Below are 20,884 nucleotides of genomic sequence, written 5' to 3'. Positions count from 1 at the left end.
CCGCCTGGGACAAGTCTATTCTGTATTTCAGAGGATGCTTATGAGTCAGAATCAACACAATAGCAATGAACATGGGTAACTTTCAGGATCTATACAGCATTTTAGAAGCATATGGATAAAGAGTTTAGGGAAAGTACTAGTCTAATATTGCTCAACATTCTTTGATTGCTGCCTAAGGTCCAAATTCTACTGCTCACCACTCATGGTCCTCCATCATCTGTGCTTGCCTAAGACATTGACTGCAACAGCTACAACTCATTCTCGGGTGTGCTGAAGATCATAACCATCCCCTCTTCACTACTCCAAGTGATGGCATGTGCAGTCTCACAAACATTTCCCCTCTGACCCGCTAGAAAGGGACATGAACCAATGAAAAATTCATTCCATGAAAACCAACAATGGCTGGCTTCTCTTATATTCACTCTGCCTCTCTCTGTGGGTTGTTTCTGACTCAAAGGGGAAACATTAGGAAAGTGGTCACAGAGTCAGACAGTAAGTAGGCAACTCTGCAGAATCTTACTAGTGAGAGCATTGCATTTACTCAATTAGAAGTCTTCCTCTGGTTTGTTGTTAGTGTATGGTGGTACTCATGGCAACGGCTTAAAAGCAAGCTTAATGCCTTCAGTTCTCTGGTAAGATCCAGGTCCCTACCTGCCCAGGCTCCTACCCACTGAGGAGTTCAGACCCACTCACCTGCGTGCTGCTCTCCAAAGAAGCCAAGTTCCCTTTATCTCTGAAATCTATTTTGTTTTTGTTGTTGGCTGCTGTCCAGGCAGACTACAACAACTGGTAACTCCCGTACAGTAGGAAGAAAGATTACCCGGGCCTGTACCTTCCCTGTGATTCTTTGGAGATTAGTGTGTTTTGACTCACAGAGTTTGCATAGCCTGCTTTTCACAAACACAATACCAGGCCTTTCTTCCTGGTCTCTCTTACTCTGGAAACTCTGCTGAAACCTTTATAGCATCAAAGCAATAGGAAAGCTTCCACAGACAGACAGACAGACAGACAGACAGTGACTGCTCATGAGGTACTTTTGCTATGAGTGGAACCCAGGTCTCTCACACAGAACCGAGAATTCCACCAGTGAAACATCAGTGTCCCCAGTCCTGTGATTTATCCATCCTCTAAAACTCAGCTCAAGATCTCCTTAGGGGAGTTTGCCTGAACTTCACCATGCAAAATTGCTCACTCCTTCCTTTATCCCATAACATACTAGTCACACAGGACTGCGATGAATTTTAATTTCCAAAGAAGCTGTGAGCTTCAAGGACATAGACAACATTTACTTCAACCTCTTATTCTTCACACAGAGCATTGGGCCCAGCACAAAATAGGAACATGTTTAGTTAAGAATGCTAAAGAATGTTTAAATTATTCCTCAAAGGTTAAAAATGATTAGTTAGGGGTAACAGAAGATACCACTTACCCAATAAATCAGGCACGGAGAATTAACTGAATAATCAACTCTTTATCGTGTCTCTCTCCCCAAAACATTGTTTTGAGTGCTGACTTGTTGATGTAAAAAAAAAAAAACTCTACTAGATGTTCAAGTCTATAATTTCAAGAAACCAGCCTGAGAAAGAGGAGGCTATTTCATGGGTAATCAGGGAATTAGCATAGCCCTATCCTGTCAACTCTCTTACTCTAGTGCCCAGAGAATTAGCTATGGTTGTAATTTAATCATGTCTAGTGCTGCTTCGTGCTCACAACAAACATTCCTCTCCCTCTTTTAAATGTCTGTAGAGGATATCTTCCCTGTGAGCACCAAAGAACCAGGTTTAATGATAAAATGTTAAAAAACAACCAAAACTTGCATTGAGGATAATCTGACACACGTAATGATATGCATAATCATGACTGAGCTGAATGGCAACTAGAGAACGATGGCAGTGAGTTCCCTGGCGTGGTTAGCAGCCACTAAGGCAGACCCGAGTCACAGCCCCTATGCGCGACAGGAGGAAGCAGTGAGTGGCCCTGCACCATCTTCCCAATGGTGGTTTGAGCCCATTACTACAGCATCCTTTCCAGCATCCTTTGCCGAGGTTTGGGGCCTCCCTGGGAATCTGAGCTCCCTCGGAACTCTGCAGTCAGCGTTGCTCTTAGATCACGACCCTGCATACTTATGGAGCTGGCCTCACGGACACCTGCGCCCACAGCATGGGCTTCCATCTTTTCTTTCAGCTTCACAAAGTGCTTTATCCTCATTTTTAATCATTTTATTGGGGGCTCATAAACTCTTATCACAATCCATCTATCTATCTATCTATCTATCTATCTATCTATCTATCTATCTATCTATCAATTGGGCAAAGCACATTTGTATATTCGTTACCCTCATCATTCTTAAAACATTTGATCTCCACTTAAGCCCCTGGCATCAGCTGTAAATGGTCCTATGATCCTACCCCCAGTCTTACAACCTTTATAATCCCCTTCTCATGAATGAAGATGGAAGATGTGTCTTGTATCTTGTCAACAACTATGGGATAGTCGCTCTCTTTAATAGGTTAGATTATTTAGGGTGGGATAGGTACTCTGGATGCTGTGTTATATTATATAGCAATTTGTCTCTTAAATCCATTGCCATCCAGTGATTCTGACTCACGGCAACCCCAGGTATTGAAAGACGAAGCGTGCTTCGTGAAGTTCTCAGTGTCTAGAATGTTTATGAGATAATGTCGCCATGCTTTCTCCCCTGCCATTCCTGGATAGATATCAATGCCAACCTGTGGGCTAGTAGCATTTGCGCCATCACTTGTCTATTAGCAAACTGCCATGTGACTCTCCTGCTGCTCTGGAAGACACAAGAAGTCCATGAGAGGACACATGGCAGAGAATGGTGAGTGGCCTCTCAGAACTGAGAACGGTCCCAAGTGACATCAATAAGCAGAGAGGGATCTGAGTCCTGCAACCACAAGGAACTGAGTTCTGCCAACAATCCCATAAGTTTGGACAAGGACTATGCACTAACAGTGTGGAGAGGGTTAGGAAAGAAGTGGGGATGGGGACAAGAAACACTGGAAGATATGGAATACATGACGGTATATTGAGGAGATGGAAATAAATGAATCAAAAATGTGTGTGAATGATTCATGTAAAACTGATGATCCGCCCTGCGAGTCTTCACAAAATCTGCAATAAAATGTTTGAAAAGGCGTGGTGGTGAACCGTGAGCTCCAAAACCCAATGCAACTTGGCAGACACTCGGCCCACAGCCTCGAGAACCTGGCGGGAAGATCCATCTCAGCCGTGCCTGGAATTCTGACCCAAGGAACCTGCGATGGCAAATATGCTTTTGTAAGCAGCTAGATGTGTGACAACCGGTGATGCATTAATGACAAGTCGTACAGCTGGATTTCCCTGAGTCTCCGTTTCGAGGAAATGTCCAGTAGCATCTTGCTTGGCACTCTTTTGACTTTGTCTCCCGTCTCATCTGGAGTGAGGACACTCTTAGCTGTTGACCTTCCTTTCCCTCATGTTTCCCAAAGTGTGCTCTGTCCATCTCTAAAAGAGGACACTCACTTTGGTGGGAGATTTTCCAGTCAAGATTTCCCAAACAAACACTCTTGGAATAACTGAATGGAAATTGGGGGCTCCTGACCACTCACAACCTCTGGCCATTTTTGGGTACAACTCTCAAAAATAATCAAACAAGACTGCAAAGAAATATCTATAACTAAGGGTGTGGGTGGAGAGGGAAGGCAAGGTTTTTTTTTCTTCTATGGTTCTATTTTAGTTTTTGTTTTTCAGTGAGACTTTAATAATGAGAAGTTTTCATTAAAAGATAATGAGATGAAATATGACTTTCAAACAAAGGTATTTCTAAGATAGTCTAAAAATCCGCAACATTATGCTGGGTTTCATGCATACCCCCTTTCTTGAGAATTTATTGCCTTTTAACCCCTGGGAAAAGGCAGGCAACAAGAGCTGAGCTGCTTAGACTTCGAGAAAGAAGAGCGAAGGCTTTCCGTCGAACCTGCACTGACATTAGGAGGCATCACAGTGATGCCTCTGATTCGACGGGCAAGGAGGAGGAAGGTTGTTGTCTTGTCAACTAGATGTAGCCGCTCTAGGCAGGTGCCACTGCGTGGGCTCCAACCCATCACAGACCGATGTACAACCAAAAGAAACACAGCCCGGCCCGGCCACATCCTCACACCTGTTCCCCGGCTTGAGCCCATTGTGGAAGCCAGGGGCTGTGTCACTCCACCTGGCTGAGGGCCTTCCTCTTCAACTAGAGAAGAGGGTTTCAAAGGTTCATAGAAAATGGAAACAAAGATCCTGGCATTTCTTATGAATTTCTTTTAGCTGCTCTAACACCCCACCCCCATGTATTATTTCTGTGACACAATTCCCCTTCTGTTTGGCAACGAACCTCCTCCCTGGGGGATGGACAACAGAAAAGTGGGTGAAGGGAGATGGCGGACAGTGTAAGATATGACAAAATAATAATAATAATAATGTACAAATTAACAAGGGTTCACGAGGGAGGAGACAGTGGGGAGAGAGGGGGGAAATGAGGCGCTGATATCAAGGGCTCAAGTAGAAGCAAATGTTTTGAGAATGATGATGGTAACAAATATACAAATGTGTTTGACACAATGAATGGATTGTGATAAGAGTTGTACAAGTCCCCAATTAAAAAAATTTTTTTAAAGAAATGACTGATGTAAAATAAAATTTAAAAGACTTGCAATGTTAATGGGGGGGGGTGGTCAGAAAAGCGCAGCAGCCCCAACCAAAAGGCACTAGAAAGGGTAAATGAGGTGAATGGAGGCTCCTGCCTAGTTCTCCAGGACAGTCATTCAAAGCAGGCGCTGCTAAAATCGCAGGGGTGAAGCTGTGGGGTGGGGTGGGGGGGCAGTCCCTGGGCAGCACAAGGAGCACTGGTTTCAGTCGGCGGAAGGTCGGCCTTTTGGACCACCAGTGGCTCCGCAGGACAATCTGCTCCCATAATTTAGGAAACTATGGGACAGCTCTGCTTTGTCATGTGGGGTAACTGTGACAACTGGAAGGCACACAACAACAATTGAGAGGCACAAGGAGTTAAGCACTTCATGACTAGCAGAATGTTTGGCAGTTTGAACGCACCCAGGATAACCTGGTCCCGATGAAGTGATAAAAGATTGTCTTGATGTGTTTTGGGAAGGTCACAAAAAGTCTAGCTGCAGACATGGCATAACTAAGCCGAGGTCACAGTAAAAGTAACTCACACACTAGTAAGCTGACAAGGAAAATAAAATGAGCACGAGTCTCAGAGTTGTTCCAATGACGTGGCTGCAGTCTTACTACCTAGGTGAGGGACGACTAGCAGTAACCACAGCCTAGTTACATGGGCTTGCTAAGCCTCAGATAATACTACTTGGTGTACTAGATAGCTGGGAAAATAAGTGAGACAATTCTGCACGGGCCATAGCACAGTGTGCCTGGCTTACAACGCATACTCACAATGGTTCCTAGTGCACATAGATGAGTCTGATACTGAGAGTGGGAGAAATGTGTTGGCGTGTTGTTAGGTGCTGCCAAGTCAGGTCCAACTCACCACGGCCAGTTGTGCAATACAAAGTAACAGTGCGTGGTAAAAGTATCAACATTTATGTGGCATTACTTAATCATTGTCCAATTAACACATACATATGAGGTGACTGAAAATACCATGACTTGGATCAAGGAAGCACACTTTAGTCCTCAAAGCGAATATTGGCTCTGCGACACCTTACAAAGGTCTTAGAGAGCAGATTTGTCCAATGCAATATGTCATTTGCCTTCTTGACTACTGTTTCCATGAGTACTGATTGTGGTCCAAGTAAAATGAAGTCCTTGCGGCTTCAATCTCTCCGATGCCCATCACGCTGCTGTCTATTGGTTCCATTGCAAGTATTTTGGTTTGCTTGATGTTGAGTTATAATTCAGTCTTTGTCTTCATCAGCAAGTGCCTCGGTCCTCTTGCCTTTTAGCAAAGCAAGGTGGTATCACCTACACGTCACACGCTATTAATGAGCCTTCCTCCAATCCCGAAGCAGCGTTCATCATATAATGCAGCTGTTCATGTTATTTGCCCAGTGTCCAGGTTGAGTAAGTATGATGAAGGGATACAACCTGACATACACGTGTATTGATTTTAACATATGCAGTACTCCATTGTTCTGCTTGAACGATAACTTTCTGATCCATGTACAGGTTCCATGTGAGCATGATGAATAGTTCTGGAATTCCCATTCTTCTGTATGCTGTCCATAGTTTGTTATAAATATGGATCTCTTCCAATCATTGGCCAGGTAACAGTCATCCAGATTCCTTGGCATAGATGAGTGAGTTGTTCCTGAGTCTGTTGAACATTTCTATTAGTACTCTGTCAGTTCGCAGAGCCTTGTTTGTCATTAATGCCTTCCCGACTGCTTGGGTTTTTTCCCTTCAATACGTCTTGAAATGGTTGAATGTCTACCAATTGTTTTTAGGAGAGTAGTTCACTGTACTCTTTTCTCCTTTCCATATTTCCAGCATCAGTCAATATTTTGCCATAAAATCCTTCAACATTTTGACTCGTCTTGAATCCCCCCCCCCCCCGCCCCACGTCCTTTCAGCTTGAGAAATGTTGACCATGCACTTCCTTTTGGGTGCATTTCACTCTCATACTTCACTTTGACTTGGCAGATTTTCAGTTAAGTTCTTTTACATCATTATGTTTGTTTTCAGCTACTCTATCTTTCAGTAGCAAGTTTCAGAGTATCTTCTGATATCTACTCTGGTCTTTTTTTCTTTCCTCTGTTTTTAATTAAATTTTGTTTTCTTTGTGTCTGATGTTCTTTTTTTTCCCAAATCATTTTATTGGGGGCTCGTACAGCTCTTATCAGAATCCATACATCCATCCATTGTGTCAAGTACTTTTGTACATTTGTTTCCCTCATTATCAAAACATTTGCTTTCTACTTGAGCCCTTGGTATCAGCTCCTCATTTTCCTCTCCCTTCCCCTCCCCCCTCCCCCATGAACCCTTGATAATTTATAAATTATTATTATTTTATCATATTTTACACCACCCAATGTCACCCTTCACCCACTTCTCTGCTATCTATCCCCCAGGTAAGAGGTTATATGCATATCCTTGTAATCTATTTCCCCTTTCTCCCTCACCTTCCCTCCACCCTCCTGGTCCTGAGGGGTTCATCTGTCCTTGATTCCCTGTTTCCAGTTCCTATCTGTACCAGTGTACATCCTCTGGTCCAGCAGGATTTGTAAGGTAGAATTGGGATCATGATAGTGGAGGGGAAGAAGCATTCAATAACTAGAGGAAAATTGGGTTTCATCATTGCTACACTGCACCCTGACTGGTTCATCTCCCTTTAGCCCTTCTGCAAGGAGATGTCCAATTTCCCACAGATGGGCCCTGGGTCCCCGCTCTGCACTTCCCCTCATTCACAGTGCTATGATTTTTTTTTTTTTTTGTCTTTCATGCCTGATACCAGATCCATCTGACACCTTGTGTTCTTATAGGCTGGTGTGCTTCTTCCATGTGGGCTTTGTTATTTCTCAGTTAGATGGCCACTTGTTTATCTTCCAACCTATAGGACCCCAGACTCTATATCTTTTGATAGCCGGGCACGATCAGCTTTCTTCACCACATTTGCTTGTGTACCTGTTGACTTTTAATATTTTATTTGATACAACCACTTTCAAAGCAATTGATTTTAAATTCAACAATGGGAAGGTGTCAATTTTTTTGCAGTACAAATAAGTTAGATAAAACTTAATATTTTGATTTGTATCACATTTTATATTCCATCTTTTATAACGCACATGTACTCCCAGAAGGTAAAAACCTAAAAGTACCAATTCACAACAAAGTAGAGTAGATGTAATTGTTTTTGTGCCAAAAGAATTACCATAGATACTCGTGTATAAGCCGAGCATTTCAGCACATTTTCAATGCATATTTTGTGGTAAAATTAGGTGCCTCGGCTGATATTAGGATTGGCTTATACTCAAGTATATATGGTATATTAGAATAAGTAATTATAAGCTTCTGACAGATGACAAGGCCATGTTCTATAAATATTAATATATGTGATATACTATAGCATCTACTACAAATCTAAATTTTAATAATTCTCAAAATATTTTAAACTATTGTTCTTTTTTTGCCCCTATGCCCTAGTTTCCTCATTTATACTTTAGGATGTGCTCTTTATTCAGATTGATTATTAAGCAAGATATTTAATTATTTTCGAATAGTCAAACCAAAGACAGACAGATGCATGTAAACTAGGTGCTGGGGAAGAGTACTGAAGATAGCATGGACTGCCAAAAGAGCAAGGCCCTGGATGAACTTTAGCCAGAGGCTCCTTAGAGGCAAGGACGGAGAGACTCTGTCTCACGTGCTTTGGATGCGTTACCGGGAGAGAGCAGAACCTGGAGAAGGACGTCATTATTGTTAAAGTGGAGGGGAAGCAGAAAAAGAGGAAGGCCCGCGAGGAGATGGAGGGGCTCAGGCACTGCCACAGCGCAGGCTCCCACATGACAATTAGGAAGGTGGTGCAGGCCAGGCAGTGTTTTGATCTGTTGAACATAGGGTCACTAGGAGTTGGAGCTAGTTGGACAGCACCTAACAAACTAACAATAACAGAGATATTTCATCCAAGTTACCTTAGAAATCTTACAAAGCCATAGCAGACGCATTGGCGGGGTTTTTTGTTTGTTTTTTAAATCTTATGGTAGCTCATAATTCATTTGGTCTTTGGTCATTAATAGTCAAAGCGTCAAATCTGATGTTCCCTATATTTAAGTGACTATACTCAAGGCCATATTTCAGTTCTCATGGACTTGTTTCTATTTTCTTCAACTTCAGCTAGGACTGACAGAGATCAATTGATAATATGTTCCAAAGACCTCACCTGCCTCTCCCTTCTTACTCAGTCTGGGAGCTTTACTGAGGCCTGTCCATCATAGGCAATCCTGTGAACAAGTGAACTACTGGTGGTAGAACTAGCAACAGCATAACACCACAGTACAGTGCACTTACAGACAAGTGATAAGGGAGAAAGTTGGAAGATAACATGGTAAAAGTGAAAGAAACAAAAGAAGTGGAGAAATATAAATAAGGAAAAAGAATCAAAAGAGGAAGAGGAGATTAAAGCAGGGATTGCTCTGATATCTAGTTGATACATATTTGTTAATTTATTATGTTCATCTAAAGGAGAAAAGGAAATCTTCAGTGTTATAACTGCCAGACAAATCTAATTGGTCAAAAATAACATGACTTTTGCATAATGTAAAAATATCATATTGAATCTTATAAAATTATCAGGAACTTAATCCACAAGGCAAGGGTGCATAATTTACAATGAGTGCTCAGCCTTCTAACTATTCAAAACTGTGTTTTTTCAAACCTGAGTTTTTTCAATCATTTAATTAAACATTTAACACCTAGCAACTGACACTTAGCAACTGACAGATTGGAAGTTCTGAGGATAAAGCAGAAGAAATTCAGGGCAGAAATAAATGCAGCTGAAGACCATGTAAGAGGCTAATAAAGCCCTGTTGCTGTTGGGTACCATCAAGTCAGTTCCAATGCATAGGGACCCCTGTACAGCTGAAGGAAGCAGAGGCCGGATGCACCATCCTCACAATTGTTGTCAGGTTGTGATGCAACAAGAGGGTCAAGGCATGTTGCTGAGGATGCTCTCCTTTACCTCTTTACCATGCTCCCCTCTACTTCACCAAACATGATGTCCTTTCCAGAAACTGGTCTCTCCTAATATGTCCACGTTACATGGCACAGTCTCCCCATCCTTACTTCTAAGGAACGTTCTGGCTGCACTTCTTCCAAAATACCATTTGTCTGTCAATGGTATGCTGTTGTGGCTCGCATGTTACTATGATCCTGGAAACTATGTCACTGGTAATTCAAATGCCAGCTGGGTCACACAAAGTGAACAGGTTTCAGCAGAGCTTCCAGAAAGAACAGACTACAAAGAAGGATTTGGCTGTCTGTTTCTGAGGAACTGGCTACTGAAAACCTTATGAACAGCTTCAGAAAAGGCCCTATCTTAGGTTATAAAGTGAGGAGCGCACTAAAAAGAAAGAATCACTACCACTGAGTCAGTGCCGATTCACAGTGGACTGACCCCTGTGAGTTTCCAGACTGTAACTGTTTACTGGAATAGAACGCTCTGCCTTTCTCCTGGGAAGCGACAGATGGTTTCAAACTGTTGACCTTGCAAATCACAGTCCAACTTGAAACCACTACAACACAAGGACTCTTTTGAGGAGAGCCCAGATCCCTTTAATTCTTTTTAAAAAAATCATTTTATTAGGGGCTCATACAACTCTTTTCACAATCCATACATACATCATTTGTGTCCAGCACATTCGTACATATGTTGCCATCATCATTCTCAACGCACCTGCTTTCTACTTGAGCCCTTGGTATCAGCTCCTCATTTTCCCCCTCCCTCCCTGCTCCCCACTCCTCCTGAACCCTTGATAATTTATAAATTATTATTTTATCATAGCTTACGCCATCTGATGCCACCCTCACCCACTTCTCCACTGTCCATCCCCCAGGGAGGAGGTTCTATGTAGACCTTGTCATCTGTTCCCCCTTTCTTACTCACCTTCCCCCCACCCTCCAGATATCGCCACTCTCACCCCTGATCCTGAGGGGTCCATCTGTCCTCGATTCCCTATATTTCCAGTTCCTATCTGTGCCTGTGTACATCCTCCGGTCCAGCCGGATATGTAAGGTAGAACTGGGATCATGAAGAAAGACGCTGGATGCCAGATTTCAGAAAAGCAGCCTGATGTTACTGAATCTCCCCTACAAGTCAAGATAGCAGTGAGGGTTCAGTAGTAGGATTCCTGCCTTCTATGCAGGAGACTGGGTTTGATTTCTGACCCAGGCCCCTCATGCTGAGCTACCACTCGCCTTGCGTGGAGCTTTGTGCTGTGTTGCTGTTCTCCTGAACAGATAGATGTTAAAGGACCTTGCCAACAAAGACGGACCTCAAAGGAAGGCCTGTTGATTCACTTCTGAAAAATGAGCCAACAAAACCCCAATGGGTCACACCAGCCCCATCCACAACCTACCCTGTGATGCCGCGGCACCCGGCAGCATTTTGTTCCATTGTGGATGGGGCTGCCCTAAGCCAGCAACCAACTCCATGGAAACTAACAGCAATAACAAATGCCAAGGCAATTCCTTCTAAATTCTAATCAGGTCTTTGAACTTCTCTCGGTCCCTAATTCCTCTCTCTCTCTTAACCATAACAGTCCCCATCCTACCCTACCCGCCCCCCTCAAGAAAAAGTCCAGGCCTGTCTGATTGCTCAATCCCATTGTAGGCTGAGCAGTCAAACACATTGTAGAATGGAGCACCGTTTTGACCTCACCAAGTCTGATGTGAAACCTGGTTCAACAATCAATCAAATGACCTTCAGCAAGCTGTCAAACGACTTGACTTGGAGCTTCAATTTCCCTTTCAGTAAGTGGAAAATATAAACCTGACAACACAGATCTAAAGCCCCCATGAGATAATACATGGAAAAGAGCGGACATCTGGTAGTTAACAAATAACTGTTAGTTATCTCAATAACTCTTAGTTAGCTGATTCAGATCTGGATATCTATAAGCATATACCATTGTACAACATAATCTTTTAATTCCAAACATTCTGCCAGCTTTCACCAGATACATCAGCCACTTGCCCTCATGTAAGCATCCAGCTATCAGATTTTGTCCAATTTGGCTTTTTCTCTTATTCTCAGGATTCTGAAGGCCCAGATTAAAGCCATAGTGCTTCTAGAGATAAGTGCAGACTTTTAACTGCCAAAATAATAGTAAACTTTTTAATACACGATTCAAGACCTTTGATAATCTGTGTGCATAAAATCTAGCTATAGAACCTTAAAATAGCAACATGTAAATAATTCTTGAAGAATTGGGAAAGATTTTAAAAGCAGTGTCCCTCTCTTCTCAGCAAAATTTCTTTCACTTATAAACTGATAACAGAGACACACTTTCTCAAAGCATACACTTCAGAGAAAAACACCAGGTGAGCTTTCTCTAAGAATTATACATCTATATTAAATACAGTGTGTATTACGTAAGGGGGTACCCCCCAAAATGGAATTTTTTCTAAGTTTTATATTTAAATTTTTCAACAAAATAACCTTACTACCTTCAAAGTACTCTGCATTATACTCATACATTTGTCATATCTATGATTCCATTTTTTGGAAACAATTTCAGACGCATCTGTGTGGATGGCCGACAGCACTTCCCTCATTGCTTTCTTTGCCTCTTCTACGTCATCAAACTGCTGTCCTTTCAGGTCTCCATTCATTCATGGAAACAAAAAGAAGTCACTTGGAGTGAGGTCAGGTGAATCAGGTGTGTGCGGCATTAAAGGCAAGCTGTTTTTTTAAAAAAACAAACTGGCACACTGAGATGGCTGTATGTACAGGTGCGTTGTCATGGTGACACAACCAGTCCCCTTGTCTGCCACAAATCACGCCCTTGTGTCACACACTCGTATGCAATCTTTTCAGAACCTCTAAATAGAAAGCTTGATTAACAGTCTGACCTGGTGGAATGAACTCCACACATCAAAAAAACAAATGCTCATCATCTTGATCTGTGATTTCACTTGACAAACCTTGTTTGGACAAACTGATGATCGCATCTTCCGCTGGCCCAATTTCAGAGTCCCAAGAATAGCACTGTGTCCCTTCACCAGTAATGATCTTGGGGACAAAGTCTGGGTGGCTTTGAAGCTGCTTTTCAAAGCATGGCATGTTTCCAATTGACATTCTTTTTTCTCTCTCTTTTAAATCCTTTCATTGGGGGCTCATACAACTCTTATCACAATCCACACATCCAGCCATTGTGTCATTTGTTGGCATTATCATTCTCAAAACATTTTCTTTCTACTTGAGCCCTTGGTATCAGCTCCTCATCTTTTCCCTCCCTCCCCACCCCACCTCCCTTACAAACTCTTGTTAATTTATAAATTGTTATCATTTTTTCATGTCTCACATTGTCCGACACGACGTCTCCCTTCACCCACTTCTCTGTTGACATTCTTTTTCTTGCTCAGTCAGAACCCAAGGCACAGAGTTCACAATAGGCTTCGCATTCCCAAATCTTTCATTAAAGTTTGCTGATCCAAGCTCCAAGATAGTCCAGGTAACCTCTCCATCTCTTCAATGGGCCTTCATCAGTCTTTGAGGACAAATGCATGACTTTTGTTGACGTTTCCATCTCTTCGGGAAGTTAACAGACATCCAGAATGAGGTTTGTCATCAATCAGCATTTCACCGTTTTTGAAATGAGAAAACCACTCATATGATTGAGTCTTTCCCATAGTACTTTCTTTGTAAGCTGTGTCCAACATCACAGCAGTTTCTGAGGCATCATTCCTGGTAGGGAACAAATTTTCACAGCCACATGCTGTTCTCTTAAATCGGCCATTACAAAAATCGAGTTTCCTGCTAAACTGCTTTTACAGTGCAAAAACATTCACTGTGACCAGAGAGCACCTTCCCTGGCGATGTCACTGGGTACACTAGCTCAGAGGGATTTGCTTGATGCTCACCTAGTGGGAAAAAATGCGTACTATGAAAGCTCCGCCTATAGTGGTACTCCAATATATATGTATAGATTGTGTGTATATCTATACATTATATGTCTGCATATCATATGTATATATGTTTGATATAAAGTATATGTGCATATGTGTACACACATGCACCTTATATACATACATATATGCATGTATCTATAAATACTTCTGATTACATTTTGAATTTTTTATGTAGCTTCCCATCTAAAAATACCAAGAAAATTTTAAAGAGCCAAACCTGTTGCCATGGAGTCATTCCAACTGGTGGCAACTCGGCAACTCCGTGTGCCTCAGAGTAGGACAGCACCACAGGGTGGGGGTGGGGCTGTAATCTTTACAGAGCTGATTTCCAGACCTTGCTCCATAGTGCTCTTAGGTGAATTTGAGCTGTTAATCATTAGGTTGTAGACAAGTGCAAAGCATGGGTATTTTCCCTATAATTTTCATCTTCAAAATCTGGCATATGGGACTGGCCAGAATAGACTTAAGCAGAGTTTCTGCTTTGGAACCCTGGTTTCCAGGTTCAAATCTGTGCAGCCTCAGGCAAGTGACTTAATTCTGTGTGCCTTCGTTTGGTCATTTGTGCAGTGTGGATGAAGGTTGTGCTGACGACTGAATGACTCGATGTGCGTGAAGCCATCAGACTGATTTATGGGTCATTGCTGCTGCTAAGCGCCTCAAAGTCAGCTCCGACTCACAGGGACCCGATGTCCAGCCTCACCCTCACACAGGTTGCTGTGTTGTAGCCCATCTTGCAGCCACTGTGCCAATCCATCTACCTGGGGTCTTCCTCCCTTTTGCTGATCCTCTGTGTATCATCAGTGATATATAAATGGTATGATTATTATTCTTGTTATATATTATAGAAAAATATCCTTGTTCAATAAAAGGAGCTGCATTTCTACAAGGCACTGTTAAATGCCTCTTCCTCCTACTGGAATACTCATATTGCATTAGAAAGGAAACACAAACATACTCTTCCCAACTCCATTTCCCTTCTGATTGAAATGCCTGACTCACTAGCTTTTCCCACTTTCCACCTATTCTGCTCCTGGAGTGGGAGTGACAAAGGAAACTAATTGGCCTTCCTAAAACTGGAGTCAGCATCTGAAGTCAGAAAGCAAGTCTTTGTTTTATTCTTTCTTTTCATGAAAAACAATAGTTTCAAATGATAGCTTAAGCTTTCTTAGAGAAAGGCAGTCGTACCCGCAACTTGCCAGATGTCTCTGATTAACGGGCCTGTGTTCTACCAGACACGCAGCATGAGCTTGTGACTCTGCTTTGCCGGTGCTCGCGTTTGCTGAACAATGTCTACATGAACAGAAAATTTAATTTCTGTGGGAAGTCTGACCTCTGGACACATGGCTTTCTTGTTGCTCATGACCTAACTAACTTGGATGGAAATTCTGAGCCCTTCCCCACCCTCCTCCATCACTGAAATTCAAGTCTCAGCCTGGAGAAGCACTGTATTCCTAGGGGTACTTACAAGGCCTCTACCAGGAACCCTGGTGCAGGGACATAAGTCTTGGGCGACTAGCCACAGGCCTGAGGTTCAATCACACCAGTTACAGCTCCAAAGGAGAACCACGAGACTGTTCCCAGAAAGATTTATAGTCCCACTAATTTAATACCTTTGCGTTTGACCTCCCTTTTGACCCATTTTAAATTTGTTATAGTTTTAATAATTTCTACTTTCTTTTTGAGAGAATTTTCTCTGTTGCTACTTTTAGTTTTGCTTTTTGTTTTGTTTTGTTCTTTGGTCAGAAAGCTAACTTTATTCTACAGGCAATGGGGATTTCATTTTGGTATGTTTTCTTATATTAAATCTCAGGAAAATTTATGGAGAGAATAACTGAGTAAATGTTATCTTGGGGGTATAACAGGGTACATTGGGCAGAAATGGTGTGCTATTAACAATGAGTACAAGAAAATACTCTAAAATTGATAGTGGTAATGATTGTACAACTCTTCTTGATATGACTGAACTACTGAATTGTATGTTATGCGCCAATAAAACTGTCTATCTATCTATAGCTTTATATTCTCAGAATAGGCTCAACAGCAGTGGGTTTTAATTGCTCTTTCCCCACCCCCCCCGGATACACTGAAGTCTGTTGTTTAAAGAGATGGGTAAATTTGGGGCTGTTCTTTGAGGAGCCAGCATTCTGGAAATATGACCAGAATGGACAAGCTTTGCTCAACTCCATGTCGAAGAAGCCACATCACCTGGAAGCACCACTGCTCACTGCCAGTCAGTGAGCTGTATCATAGTAGGACAGCCTGGTACTGGTCTTTTTGCGAGGAGCTCTGAGAATGTCAGAAGAAAGAGCTGGTCTCCAAGCCAAGCATCTGGTTTTCCAGTCTTAGCTGTACCATCTGCCATGGAGTATTCAGCAACTCGCTGCACCTGTTTTCTCCAATGCACGATGGCTCATATAGTTCTATGGGTGTCTGATGTTCGTCATATTAAATTTAGACCAGAGATCAGAGTATGCCATAGACTGCAGTATGCTCACCCCTCATGTGATCTATGATACTTCAAGAAGGTTGTGTCTGTAATAGAAACAGACTCTGTGCTCATGCAGGTTTATGCTTTTGAAGATCTGGAATGCTCAGTGGGCACAAAGCCAAGCCACTACAAAGGGCTATGATATACTGCAGGTTTGGTGCAGCCAAGGAGATGTTCCATCTAGTGCCCACCTCTGTCTGGCAGGCAAATTCTCATTTATCTGTGGCTTTGTCCTAAAAATATGCACAAGCCTTACACTGTCTATGAAGTTAGGTCTTAATTCCCATCTTATGCAATAGCTCTTCTGGGGAAAACCAAGTAATAGAGAGCTGCAGGCAAGCATGCCAGTACTGTAGCCATTAGATACATGGCGCTGTTCAACTTTTCATTCATTAAAATTCAAAAATTCAGATCCCACAGGAAAATGACAAATGGACAATGGCGATGGTTGAACAACACAACAAATTCCACTAATGTCCCTGGATTGCAACGTGCAAACCACGTTAAAAGGGCCAGCAGTTGGCTATGAGTGTATTTTATACAATTTTTTAAAAATTCAGTTCCTCGGTCACATTATACACATAAGTGCTCAAAATCCACAATTAGCTGGTGGCAACCATATTGCATGACTGCGGCACCTTGTCACTGCAGCAAGTTCAGTGGGCGGCGCTGGTTCCAGACCCCACCTGTAAAACGCAGACCCTTCAATTTTGTAAGAGACAAAAGTCAAGCCAACCCCCACCCGCCCCGCTTTCAGAGCACACAAGGTCCTCCATGTAACGCAGTTTAGTTTATGCTTCAGACTAAAGCAGGCCTTCTCGGTTACAGGAGAGCAAAGCTGCCACAGGCTGTAGCTGAAGGGGCTCACTGTCTGCTTACAGCACATGGAAGCCCAAGGGCCTCCGCAAAGCAGAGACGGCTGCATCGTGGTTTGAGGGTTGCTCGGGAATTGTGGAAACCAGATCCTCAAATTCCAAATCTATCATTCCACCAAATTTTATTCCCTGCTTTCCGTCAGTACTTCCTCTCTCTCTAATCCCATTGATTGCAGGAAGGCTGGGAATCTGTTCACTGTAAAGGGCCCACCAGAGACATTCTTTTTGACAAAAGCACAGAGAAGCTGTTCCATAGCTTTGAGATCCAATGTCGTGAGTGAACATCACTCAACATGTAGTTGAGACGGAACACGTTTACAAAAATGAAGTTGCCATTGAACCTAGTCTGTGTATCTGACCACTGGTGACCCCACATGGGTCAGAGCAAACCTGTGATCTTAGCAAAGTTTTCAACAGAGGACTTGTTTCCCTCAAATACACATTGCCAGGACTTTCTTGCAAGGCAAGATGAACGCAAAGTTCCAGCCTTCCAGTGGCAGCTGAGCATATTAACAATTTGTATCCCTGGGGCCTCCTGACACATATTGTTTGGAAACAAATTTAGGATAAAAGACAGCCAGCAACTTCCACAAAAGGTCAAAGAAGAATCTTCAGAATAAACAAAAGATTCGTAGTGACTGATGCAATAAATTCCCCAATCTCTCTGAGGGACAACTTGGAAAAGTAGCCAAACTATATATCAAAAGTAGCTACTGTATGCCAATCCATTTGTCAGTGAAAGACACTCACCAAGTTTAATGGTCCAATTCCTATAAATTATTTTTTACAAATCTTTTTTATAGACTTCTAAAAGAGATATAAAATATGCAAAGTTTGCAGGCGACAGCTCTGCAAAACTGGAACTACTAGGAAGTGGAGAATGAATTACAACATTGGGTACTTTTGAACCGACTGGACAATTATAAATCTCTAAACTGATGATGGTAATTATCTGTGTTTTGCTAATTATTCTAGATTTAGGGACAGTTGTAATTTGTTATTTTTGCCAGAGAAATTGAGCTACAGATAAGTCAATGAAAAAAATACATATCTTTACTTTTTTTTTTCTATTTAGAACTATCAAACCAAAAAAAAAAAAGCTCACTGCCATCAAGTCAATGCCAACTCAAACCGCTCCTGTGTGACATGGTAGAACTGCTCCTAGGACGTAGAAAGTCCCATCTTTCTCCTAAGGAGTAGCTGGTTGTTTCAAACTCCTGACCGTGTGGATCACAACCACTAAGCCACCAGGGATCCTGCCAGTACGAGGCTCTAGGAAAATCTGACAACAATGTTTTTCCAAGTTCCCAACCTCACTGTCATCAAGTCGATTCTGACTCTTAATTAAAGAATCAATTAACTCATTTCTTCACTGTGCCTTGGACACAGGCTTGTACCCATTCAGCTTGCTTGTACAATGGAGGAAACTCCCCCTAATCCTTGTTCCAGAAACAGCTCCGCAAGGTCAGCCGTTTGAACCCACCAGGGGCTTCCCAGAAGACAGATGAGGCTTTCTGGTGCTCTCATAAGGATGTACAGTCCTGGAAACCCACATTGGGCCATTCTACTCTGTCCTGAGGGCCGCTATGCGTCAGAGCGGACATGATGGGAATGAGCGTTGGAATGCCGCTCTGCTTTGTGCTGCTCACTGTACAGAGACAAAAAGGAACGTGATTTGATCCATACATTGGGCACATCGACTGATTTCTTTGGGTCTGGTTAAAACTAAGAAATGCAAATGAATATGTTTATATCAGGTGGTTCATCTGCCTATTCATTTATTCAGATGCAAGATGGTTCACCTGGGAGGACAGAGCTCTGCATCAAGACAAGGGAAATGTCTGAAACGAAGCAGCCAAATAAAAGTTTGGTTCAAGGAGAGAAATCTGGCAGAATACAGACGGAGAGAGTCAAGGACTATGGGTTGCTATTCAATTTACTTCAATGTTCTACTAAACATATATATATATATATATATATAATTTTTAACATAGTTTTAAAAACTGCTATTTGCAATGTTTGTGGCTCAAATCTATGTGTATGCACATGGGGACTTTAAAAAAGTTTGTGGACAAATGAAATGAAAGGAGAATGGAATGTGTCCACAAAGTTTTGGAAAGTCCCCGTGGCTGCAACGCACCCTGGTGATGCAGTGGTTAAAGCACCTTCTCACACTGCCAAGAGTCCCAAGATGATGGCACGCTAAGCTCTACAGTTAGGAATGCCACAAACCAAAAAGTCCAGGTCAAGTACACACCCTTCCTGGAAGAAAAGTTCTGCTAAGGTTAATCCGGTCTTTCTCAGTAAGAAGGTTTAGCAAATGTCACCCTACAGGAGACAGGGTTGTCCCATCCAAACAGTATGGGAACGTATGTCTTACCTGGAGTCCTTTCTTACTCTGGCTTTTTCAAAGGAGAATTCAGGCGGCTTGTTGAGGTCATAGGTTCGGGTTGTTGGCTCGGCAGAGACCCCAGCCTTTGCTCCCCTGCGGCTGTGGAGAGAGACCAACCCCGAGGTCTTGCGGTGGACCTCCAGGGGCACCTTCTCCGGAGAGGCCGGTGGCTGGCTGCCTCCCTGCACGTGCACCACGTCCTGAAGCTTGTTCAGCTGGATACACTTGTTCTGCAGCTCCTCCGTGAGCTCGGCCATGGCCACGGTCTGCTTGGACAGCTGCTCCCGCAGCTCCTTCAGAAGGAACTCCCGCTCCTGGATCTCCGCGTCCTTCCGCCTCACCTCCCTCTCCAGCTCTGTCACCTTGCTCCGCAGGGCCAGGGCCTCGGCCGTGGCCGTGGGGTTCCCAGCGTGGCCATCTGGATGCTTGGAATGCTTGGGTTTCACAGAACCATTTCCCATTTTGCTCGGGGACCTGAGGAGGCACAGAACTGGGCATTACCTGCGGGCATTTCCTTCCCCACCCACCCCCACGACAGGCTTTATCCGATCTGCTTCAGAAACGGAAACGCTGCACAGGTGGAAGAAGCGGTAAACCTCCCGTGCCTCCACACGGAAAGCTATGGACCGACTGCCTTCATTTCTCCACGAAGAAGTCGGTCATTGGCTGCATTCTGCCCCTTGGCCCTTGTGCCCACACAAGTCTCCCACCTCAGCCTGTGGCAGGAATGGCCTGGGTTACCTGCCATGCTCTCTGGTCCTTCTCTCCGGCCAGCTGTCCAAAGCATCAGCACAAACCTGCCGTTTGGATGTGGGTGTGGCTGGGGTAGAACGCCAACCAGCAGCCACAGCAGCAGAGCTCAGAAATGCCACAGCCCTGGGAGCTCCCTGTGAAGCTACAAGAAAAACCTTCCCCTGTTTTAGAAAATAGCACATCTGCATCCCTCGGGAGGAGGAGCAGAGCTAGCTTGCTTTATTAACAGTGTTCTCCCGCCCTGTGTACCGCTATGGGTCAAGTCGGTATCCTCAAGGGCAGCAAGTTTGGTTTACGTCCCTCTACGTCTTGCATTTCTGACAAAGCTCACAGTTAAAAACGTGTGGAGTGCTATCGCTAGAAGATATCATAGCGGTCTAGGGATTCTTTCCCGTGCTTTGCTTCCCAACCGTTACTTCCTAAGACTGGGAGTGTTCGACAGTGATGACCTGCTGTGAAGGCCTTTCTTCCTTCCCTATCAATAGCCTCGCAGTGGGAACCCCGGAATTCGCTAACCCAGTGCGTTTCAGGTGAGATGCAGATCATAGAACATGAGGGGTGATTTTAGGTTACTCCACAGCATTATATATTTTAGTTCAATGACCATGTGTTTACTTTAACATCTATTAGCACCATAAAACACGGGCACTTCGAAGCTGTATTTTCCCTGCTCTCATCACTTACATGGAGGCTAAATTATGTGTTGAAGTTTACTGAGTCAATTTAATACAAAAT

At 43.2% G+C, this 20,884-nt stretch overlaps 1 protein-coding gene across 2 annotated transcripts in view; it reads right to left on the bottom strand.

Annotated features, from left to right (window-relative positions):
• Positions 1 to 19,857, bottom strand: part of PRKG2 (protein kinase cGMP-dependent 2) — a 98,040-nt gene extending 78,183 nt beyond the window's left edge. For both annotated transcript variants that reach the window (XM_075544911.1, XM_075544912.1), the window contains exon 1: positions 19,385 to 19,857. In XM_075544911.1, the coding sequence (XP_075401026.1) occupies positions 19,385 to 19,857 (473 nt within the window). The remainder of the gene's footprint in view (positions 1 to 19,384) is intronic.
• Positions 19,858 to 20,884: the final 1,027 nt, after the last annotated feature.

The sequence above is a fragment of the Tenrec ecaudatus genome, chromosome 3, assembly GCF_050624435.1.
Source record: "Tenrec ecaudatus isolate mTenEca1 chromosome 3, mTenEca1.hap1, whole genome shotgun sequence".
NCBI lineage: Eukaryota > Metazoa > Chordata > Mammalia > Afrosoricida > Tenrecidae > Tenrec > Tenrec ecaudatus.
The sequence above is the reverse complement of the archived record's forward strand: the minus strand, read 5'-3'. Positions and strand labels throughout refer to the sequence as shown.